The sequence below is a fragment of the Rhagoletis pomonella genome, unplaced genomic scaffold (genome assembly GCF_013731165.1).
Source record: "Rhagoletis pomonella isolate Grant_MI unplaced genomic scaffold, Rhpom_1.0 Rhpom_scaffold_00004, whole genome shotgun sequence".
NCBI lineage: Eukaryota > Metazoa > Arthropoda > Insecta > Diptera > Tephritidae > Rhagoletis > Rhagoletis pomonella.
Window position 1 is genome coordinate 16,935,995 of NW_023458558.1, and position 9,742 is coordinate 16,945,736.

At 38.8% G+C, this 9,742-nt stretch overlaps 1 protein-coding gene across 1 annotated transcript; it reads left to right on the forward strand.

The window, feature by feature from the left end:
• Positions 1–4,025: 4,025 nt before the first annotated feature.
• On the forward strand, positions 4,026–8,957 carry LOC118737130. The gene is made up of 3 exons (XM_036467435.1): positions 4,026–4,468; positions 7,700–7,882; positions 7,957–8,957. Exons 1-3 carry the CDS (start codon positions 4,044–4,046, stop codon positions 8,819–8,821), a joined length of 1,473 nt encoding a protein of 490 aa, XP_036323328.1. The 5' UTR covers positions 4,026–4,043; the 3' UTR covers positions 8,822–8,957.
• The last annotated feature ends 785 nt before the right edge of the window (positions 8,958–9,742 follow it).

Here is a 9,742-nt window from a genome sequence, read left to right on the forward strand (position 1 = left end):
TACATACATACATATATGTTTAAAAAGAATCAATTATTTCGTAAATGAAATTTCAGCTGAAAATTAATTTTTAAAAATTAATATTGGAGAAGAAGCTTGGCCGTACACGTAGGAAAATTTATTCGATTTTAAAATGTGAAACGAACAATAAAAACCAAACGTGAATCTTTCATTAAAAATTAGGTATTTTACTTTTGTTTTAAAATATTTTGAACTTAATTTGTTTTGCTGTTTTTTTTTTTTAATAAACACTATACATATTATTGATAGTTTTATTGTAATATTTACCATGGTTTGGACTAACCGTAAGTATTATCACTTTATGAAAAATATGTATTTAAAATAAAACCGGTTTTTCTTAATTTCAAAATTGGGAACCCGTTTTCTTATTTGCCATTGACTCGAAACCGGGGCTAAAAAGAAAAACCCCCTTTGCTTAATTAAATAAGTAGCGTTATTCAATTAAAATTTTTTGGTAAAGGGAATTTCATACATTCATAAATAGACTGAGGGTGTTTATGCAGAAAAACTAGGCCTAAAAATATGTACCACATAACTATAAACAAAATGTATAGAAATTCTAGTGAATTTCCACGTGTTCTTTCTCAAGGAGAGAAATATTTGAAAAGTACGCGAACGCTAAACTAGCAAAAATTTGCAAGTTTTTGGTACAGCTGATCGAAAATTTGTTTACGTACAAACGCATAAAAAAGAAAACATGAAAAGGATATAAATTAAAACAGTGCCTAAAGGTGTGGTTATGCATACTGCAATTGAAATATTACTTAAGGAAATAAGAGGCAAAAGCTAAACTCAACAGATCGCTAAGTTTTTACAAGATACGCTAATTTCTGGGTAATGGAGTACATACAAAATGACAGTTTAAAACTTATGCGAAGTTATGCGAATTATACCTAATCAGACCATAAAGCAATTTGATAAGCAAAGGTAAGTAAAGGCCCGTTCACATACACCAAGCATGCCCAGCGCAGGGCACTTGACTATAGAATTCTGCCAGCGCAGGGCACTTGCTTATGGAGTTCTGCCGGCGTTGGGCGTGCCTGACATACACCTTTCGCGTTGCGTTGGAGTTGGCGTCGCTTCAACAGCTGACTACGAATACATGAATTCCAATACAACCGTTCACATAGCCAAAATTTGGCAACGCTAACGCCAACACAAAGCGGCGTTAACGCTAGGCGGCAGAAAACGTTTCACTCAACGCTTTTATTTAGTAAGTTTAAAAAATCATAATCTGTCATGTGCTATTTTCATTTACGCCAGTCAGTTTGTTGTGAACATAAGCGGTTTTTTGAAGCAATGAAATTAAACAAACGGATTTTCTCAACTATTATCGATTCCGAAGAAAACAGATTTTTCAATTAATAATTCAGAGCATAGGACTGTTGGATTCGAGGCTATAAAACCGTGGGTAAGTAACTACATACATATGTATGTATGTATATAGGTTAGGTTAGGTTAATCTGTTCGGAGAATTAAAGTAGAAATTTCAGCCCTACTTTTGAGATGTCCTCTAACTTCTCGAATTGGTAGGCTCCCAAGCATTCGGCAGAGAAGATGCTCCAAGATTTCCCTGGTCTCCCGCTCACTACCCTTCCTGTACCGACCTGTCCAAGCCAGTCAATAGGCGCTAAACTGTTAATTTCAAGAGCTGCCGTTGGAGTGGACCTCAGCGCTCCCGTGGTGCATAGTGCTGCGATTCGCTGAACCCGAGCAGTAATGGTCTGACTATTGCTGTGTAGCATCCATGCATCAGAGCAGGTGACAGACCCCAAGTGACTCCCAGCATTAGTTTACATGCATACGCTTCCACGGCAGCTTACTGACAGCTTGATGCTATCTAGCCTCGGGGGTGTCCACACTGGGACCTTATATCTTCTTGTTAAGAGTATTATAAGGTCTGTTTTGTCTGCGTTAACCCCTAGACCCGCTTGAGATGCCAATTGGTCAATGACTTTCAAGGCGCTGTTCATTACATTGCTGATAGGGTCTAGGTAGTTCCCTGTTACTACTACGGCTATGTCGTCTGCATACGCCACTAGCTTGGGCGCTTTCCCCTCGAATTCCTTTAGTAATTTGTTGACCGTTAGTGGCCATAATTATGGTGAGAGTACACCATCTTGCGGTATGCCTCTGCATGCCCGTCTCTTTAGCCTTGCGTTGTTCCACTCCGCTCTTAATTTCCTGTAGCCTAAAAAAGTTTAATCCACAGCGAAATAGCAGGTTCTGCGCCAATTGATTCGATGCTATTCATAAATAGCTTCACTTGAGACATTATTGAATGGTCCAGAAATGTCCGGAAATACCCCTAGAGCATATTCCTTGTACTCTAGAAACTTATCGATGTGTTGTACTAACGCGTGTAGTGCATTCTCCGTCGACTTGCCCTTAGTGTACGCATGTTGGGCCATAGCAAAGATGCCTGGCTGCAGTGTCCCTGATGTGAGTGTCAAGAATTTTTTTCCAGCTTTTTTAGGAGGAATGAGGTCAGACTTATGGGCCTGTACTCCTTAGAGAAAACTGGGTTGCTCTTTTCTGACTTGGGTATGAAGACAACCCTCGCTTCCCTCCATAGTACCGGCACATAGCTCAGCCTCACAAAGTCCAAAAATATCGCCTTAAGTCATGGTGCCACTAGTTGACTAGCCTTCTGAAGCAAGACCCGAGTCAGAATACGCGAAGTTCAAAGCGGCAAGTGCCGATTTCAAACACGGTCACATTTTTGATTTTCAGCAGAAATTTTCGTATTTGTTATATAAGGTTTTATATGATTATATATATTGACATATATACATGTATGTGCAGGCCCGACTAAAAGGTTTAGTTGGAAGATAAAAATTATAAAATTTTGTTAAGTTGATAAATTTGATTATTTAATATTCACATAGCTAATATGAATTCCAACAAATGCGAAAGTACATGTCTAGGTACACAAGCAAATGTGGAAAGGTTATTTCCGTGCTAGTCAAAACAACCGCCAATCTGTGTAACTTAGAAAGGTTCCGTAGTCAGATACGTCACGAGCGTGAGCGTTAAAGAATCTATGTGTTCATGAAACTTTTTTAACTCGAAATTGTAGAGCGACCTTCAAAGAGATTCGAGATTACAACAGGCAAAACGATTACAACAGGGAAAACGTAACGACGTCGTTTCCGACTCGTTTTGGTGAACAATTTTTTTCGCCGTCGGATGAAAAGCACACTTCGCCGGCGGGCCGCAAAAACGACTCCCCTGCACGCCGCAAAAACGATATACCAGCGAATTGCAAAACGATGCTCAAAATTTATACCAAATTTAAAGTAAAAGTACAGTTTTATACCAAATTAAAAAAAAACTTCATACCCACAAGAGTGAACTGTACCTTTATAAAAAAAAATATATAAAAAAATATAAAATAATATGAAGAATATTATGAATACTGAAAAAAAAATGTAGGCGGCTTAATTTTCTGAGTACAAGTGTACATTGTGGATTCTGTCATAATAAAAAATTGTCATAATAAAAACGGTTTACTATCCAAATCAATGACTTAGATATATAATAATGTGGGCGTGGAACTTGTCCAACCCAGACCGAAGGTTCCTCAAAAAACTTGTGGGTTCGAAGAAACGAATTCGTTTCGAGTTCACCCAAACGACTTCACCAGACCAACGTCGCACCGACTTCGATTCGAGGAGAGTAAACGACGTCGGACGACGTTGAATTTTGTATGGAAAAAACGACTTCGTTTCGAGTTCACCCAAACGACTTCACCAGGCCGACGTCGTAACGACGTCGTTTCGAGTTCACCAAAACGGTTTCGCCAGAGCGACGTCGTCTTCGCCCAGTGGCAAATTGGGACGTTATCGCGATTTTGACTTGCCGAGCTTACCAGTTATCGAGAATCCATTGTACAGTTACACACATATCCATATATATACATACATACATATATCTTTGTTTGTCAATTTTAAATTTCACACAGATACTGACTAAAATTTGATATTATTAATTTTTAAGCTTTAAAACTTCCATATGCAGATATGTATACCAATATGGAAGAGGACTGTGAATTGCGTCTCGGACCTCCCGAACGTTCTGCAAAGATGGATATAATAATTGTGGGTGCAGGCGCATCCGGGTTGGTCACAGCATACCGCCTCCTGGAAAAAGATCCCTCGTTACAAATAAGAATACTAGAGGCAAGTGACGTTATTGGTGGTAATCTGGTACAATTGCCTATGGGAGAAATCGGTGCCAAATGGTTGGAAGAAACCCAAACTCACATGCACCTATTACTTCAACGTCTAGAAGTGCCTATGCAGCAACGGACAATTGTGGATTCAACTTTGCCTCGTTGTTGGGAACTGGATTCTGGAGTAACCTCGTACTTTGCCAAATACGAATTGCAACGTTACATCAATGAGCTGCAGTTGAAAACACCTTTCTTCAAACCTGGTCGCTTTAGGTAGATATATTCATACAAAAATTAGTAAATCCCTCAAAGGTTAGGTCACACTTAAAAGAACTAAATGTATAAGGCCAAAATACAATAGCGCAGTGGCAGTGGCAGCGGCAGTTTTTCGAAATCAGCTGTTTTTTAGAGAGTGTGGTGTCCAATGAAGCGACTCACAATACGGCAGTGGCAGCTGGCAGTACTGCTCAGTTTAGGCCAAATTCTAAATTCACTGCCACTGTATTCATCGCAGCAAACTCTGTTGATGTCACTAAACGCAACAACAAAAATGTAACACCCACAAAAGGGAATGTCAAAAAACGCAGTCACTGACAACGCTGTATTGTGTTTGCTGTGACAGTGACTGCCAATATTAGCAGTAACAGCTGATTTTAGAAACTGTCACTGCCACTTCCACTGCGCTGTAGTATTTTGGGCTATACTTGTAGTAGTATTCCCGTATAAGTATAAGTACCTAAGTACACCGATTCAGTCTGCAGTGTGCGCACCTACAGCCCAACCTGACTAGATAGTTGGCGCCCGATAAAGTATGCAGTGTGCGGGGGCTCTTAAAGTTCTTTACTGTTTTTTACTAAAAAGCTTATTCTGCACCTTTCCGATGATTTTGTAACCGGAAACTTGTATTACCAAAAGAAGTTACTTCCTTCCATCGCGTTTCTAGGTACGTTGGTAACGCAGTCAAATTATTCAGCAATTCAGCTATGAATATTTGTCGAAATTCTGGTATTGGCAATTAGGGCTGCCAGACGTCCCGGTTTTCCCGGACATATCCCGGTTTTACACTATTTGTCCCGGTGTCCCGGTCCAACCTTAAAATGTCCCGGGCTTCATTTAAGTGTTCCGGTTTTCGAATTATAAGCCCAAATATTAATCAGTTCAAAAATCATTACCGGTGACCTTTGTGAAATAGTTACATCTCCACAAAGTTGGACTTTGCACAAGCAATATTTGATGAGCGATATACACTCTAAATAATTTGTGTTTAAATTTGAGCATATGAAGATCGGTAACCAGTTTCCTCAAATGGAATCAAAACGCCAAAAACGTCGATAACGATGTTAACCGTTGATTACTGTCAAACCGCCTTGGCCCTTAATGTTCACAATTTCATAGTTTACACATCAAATGTTTGAAAATTTGCTTTAAACAAATTTTGTTTAAATTAATGTGTGCAAAATCAAACACTGTTTGTTTACTTTTACATACCAAATTTATAGCATTGAGCAAAATTACACATAAAATGTTGTCTATTATTAGTAGAAATTGTATCTTTAGAAGAAGAGTGTGTCATTTGTTTATATTTTTTGACACGTTATAGTACCTTAAAATAGAGCCTCACTGAGTTGTCAACCACACCTTGTTTAATACACCTTGGCCATAACTAATAGTCATAATTTACCTTATTTATACGATGCTTCAATTCGTTCAAAGTCAAACCATGTTATTTGTACACACACATGTAAACACATTCTTGAATCGAATTGAAACATTTAACCGTTCAGAACGAAAAATGACACTGAAGATGGCACAACGCCGAAACCGGTTTGTCTCTTTTTTTTATTTTACCTTCCTTTTATTAACTCGGGATGTAACTATGTAATATTGATGCGCCTAAAAGAGGCAGCGATTTCTATTCTCAAGCTACATACCTGATGACAGTACGAATAGCAATTATAATAGGGAGGTTTTAGTTTTTTAAACTATAATTTTATTATACTGGTTTCTTGTATCGTTCAACACGGTTTCGCTTTACATGGCATTTTCCAGGAACATAACTCGCAAGCTGCCCGAGGTACTGATTGATTTTTTAGGTCGCTCATTTACTTCAATAGTGTCATAATCAAAAAATTACATATATTGAGCTAAGTATAGAGATATTATCGTTATCTCTTCTTCTATGTTGTGTAAAAATTTCGTCGCTGTTTCGATTACCAGTATCTCACTAGAACAAGATATGTATTCATTTTTACCATGGGAGTATATGAAAATTCAAAACTTGAGTTTGTGTTCTACGCAGAAACTAATTTCACTACCTAACAACATGTAAAATATATGTAATATACATGGTGGGTGGTACTTAAATGTAGGAACCAAATTTTTACATCAGATTTCCTAATAGCTCAGTTATGTATACTTGGCTTAGCATGAGAGTTGTCACATAAAGAATCTGTTAAACGAGTTTTGCGTATAAGCGGTTGCCCAACTCATAGCACTTCACATGTATGCGTTGGGTAACCGCTTACACGCAAAGCTCGTTTAACAGATTCTTATGTGACAACTTTCATGCAAAGCTAAGTATGCATAAGTGGGCTATAAGCCTCAACCACTACGTCGATGGTACTATAGTCGAAGATATCACATATAAATTGTGATCCCGATTGGAGGACGTTAAGGCGTGTCGCACAGAGGTCACAGTTCAGATTCCTCTATGGAGACTTAAAAAATTAAAAAAAATTTTAAAAAATTTTTTCATCTAATACCCAAAATCGATACAACCATAGTCCAAGATATCACATATAAATTTTGGTCCCGATTGAACTCGGTTACGCCGTGTCGCACAGGGGTCAAAGTTCAGATTACCCTATGAATACTTCTTAACCGATTCCAATCGGGACCAAAATTTATATGTTATATACTCGACTATGGTAGTATCGATTTGGGGTATTCGTTAAAAAAAAATTAGTTTTAATTTTTTGAGTCTCTATAGAGGAAACTGTACTTTGCCCCCTGTGCGACACGCCTTAACCGTCTCCAATCGGGGCCAAATGTATATGTGATATCTGTGACCGTGGTATTACCGATTGAGAAGGTGAGATTGAAAAAAATCGTTCACTTGATTCTTAAGGGCCACATATGAACATTATCGTCGTTCAAAGTACAAAACCGCGTATCAACAAAATGCGAAACCGCGTATATGAAGTTGCATAAATTATTTTCTAGAGAGTAAAAGCACTCATATTTTAAAATGGTTCTCTTTTTTATAAAGCAATCGCATTTCTGGCTAGTATATTTCAGGACGAATGGACAAGGATTGACTCAAGAGCTTGTGTGAGCAAATCCAATTTTTGGCAGCAAATGTCAGTTACGCGGTTTCCTACTTTAAACGACGATATGTATTTATGTACATTCATAGCTTGTTAAGAGCTCTTTCTATGATTTACAGTAACATATGTTAATAAACTCTGTTTAATCCTCCGCGCTGCTCTCAATGGATAATTTTAGTATAAGGAGGGACTCCACGAAGATGGGTAAACACATAAATAACCGGTTATTTTTCAATGAGTCTCGAAAATTCATGACGAATCTAGTGGAACTAGTTTGCGGTTTAAAGGCGGATGATATTAGCTACAAAGAATTCATGAACCTATGCTACGGTTGCGGTGGCGTACAAAACATAATGAATATGTATGTATGTATTTACATAAGACCTTGGTCCTTATTTATAGACAAGTATGTATATTCAAATGCTGTCATTTCAGCTACTTGGAATGTCCGAATACTTTGTTGGAATTCGACAGCGCTCGACTAATCAAGAAACTTAAACAAACATTGCAAAACACAGAAATCCTTCCCTCGCGGCAGGTTAAAGCCATCTGCCATTACAAAGACTACGTCGAGGTGCATGACTCTGCGCAGCACGTCCATACAACTGAAGCTCTTATCTTGGCGATTCCCTTGAACCATTTGCAGCATATAAATATCTCCCCACCAGTACCCATGGAAATACGCAATGTGATTAACCAAAAATCGGATGCCGCGAAATACGTAACCAGCTTCATAGCGTGTTACACCGATGGTCACTGGCGGAAGGCTGGATACTCAGGCGATTTCTTAAAAAATGAACCATTCATAGTGGGCCACGAGTACCGGCCTAGCGTTTATGTGGGCATGACGATGCATGATAGTGCCATGGACTCATTGGTTCGAGCAACTGTGTTGAATGCTTTAGCCCAACACTTCGGTGAAGAGATGAAAGCGCCAATCAGCTACAGTCAGCACACATTCCTGCTAAGCGCGATGGGTCATGTGCCCTTCACCACGCCCTGGAATCGCATCATATGGTCGTCATCAGCCGCTGCGGCTACCTGTTATCGTGGCTTCTTAGGTGGTGCAGTGCAAAGTGGACTACGGGCAGCAATGAATGCGCTGCTACTAGTGAGACCGCAAAAAGTGACATGGATGGATGTCGCCGACTTACATTGCCAAAATTGTCCAAACATTAAAGATGTTGGTATGCTACAGTTATGGATGAGTGGACTCAATCTCTTCAACGTCGGCTACTATACCTTGTACGCGTCGAGCGTGTTGGTAGCGTTGCAGCTCGCCTACAAAAGGTTTAACTAAAATGCTAATTGAACATTTTTACATATAATAAATATCTACTACGGCCGATAGGACGATTTACTTGGATAAGGTTTGGCCCAAAAGTTTTTGCGCATAGAATTGTTCTTCAATGAAATTCTTTTATAAACTGAATCGCCACTTTTAATATTAAAATGTGCAAAAAAAAACTACCATGCGAAAAATGGGCAAATTTTAATTTCTCCAATCTAATTGGACTGTATGTACTATATTTTTGCATTTCTTCTTCAGATCTTTATAGACACAACGATACACACGAGGTCAATGACAATGCAAACTAAGCTTGCAAATCGCAAAAACCACACAAAAAAATAAAATCCAAGATGGCGGAATGTTGCCAAATGAAATTTAGGGGCAAGACTGTGGATCCATGATCTACGTGTCAAATAGAAGTAAACTGAATCAAAAAATCGCTGTCACCAATTTTTTTAAATTTTCCTACCAAATTGATCTAGTTTTACTGGTCTAAATATTTATTTGAGCTAAATTCTTATTTATTATGTTTGTTGGGTTGGAGCTACTTCGGCCTATAGCGTTGAACGCGTACTAGTCAGATTAACATATGGGAGATACACTGCAGCCTGTTGAGTACCTCTACCAAATCTAACTGCCGTCCCTAAATTGGAGCGCTAAGCGTTGCGTTATCCATTGTCGACGAGTGTCAGCGCGCGCTATCCCCAAATCAACGCGTCGTAATTTTTGACGTTTTCTCAGATCCTCTCGTTTTTATTCCCGTTTCCTCTTTCACTTTTTTGTCCTTTCTCTTTCTTTCCGTCTTCCGCATCCAACTTCAACACGTAACGCCCTGTCAAAAATGAAAATTCCATTTGCTCGGCGTTAGCGCCGCGTTATTGTGGGATGCTTCATACAAATTGTATGGGCATGAGGATTTTTGACAGTTGT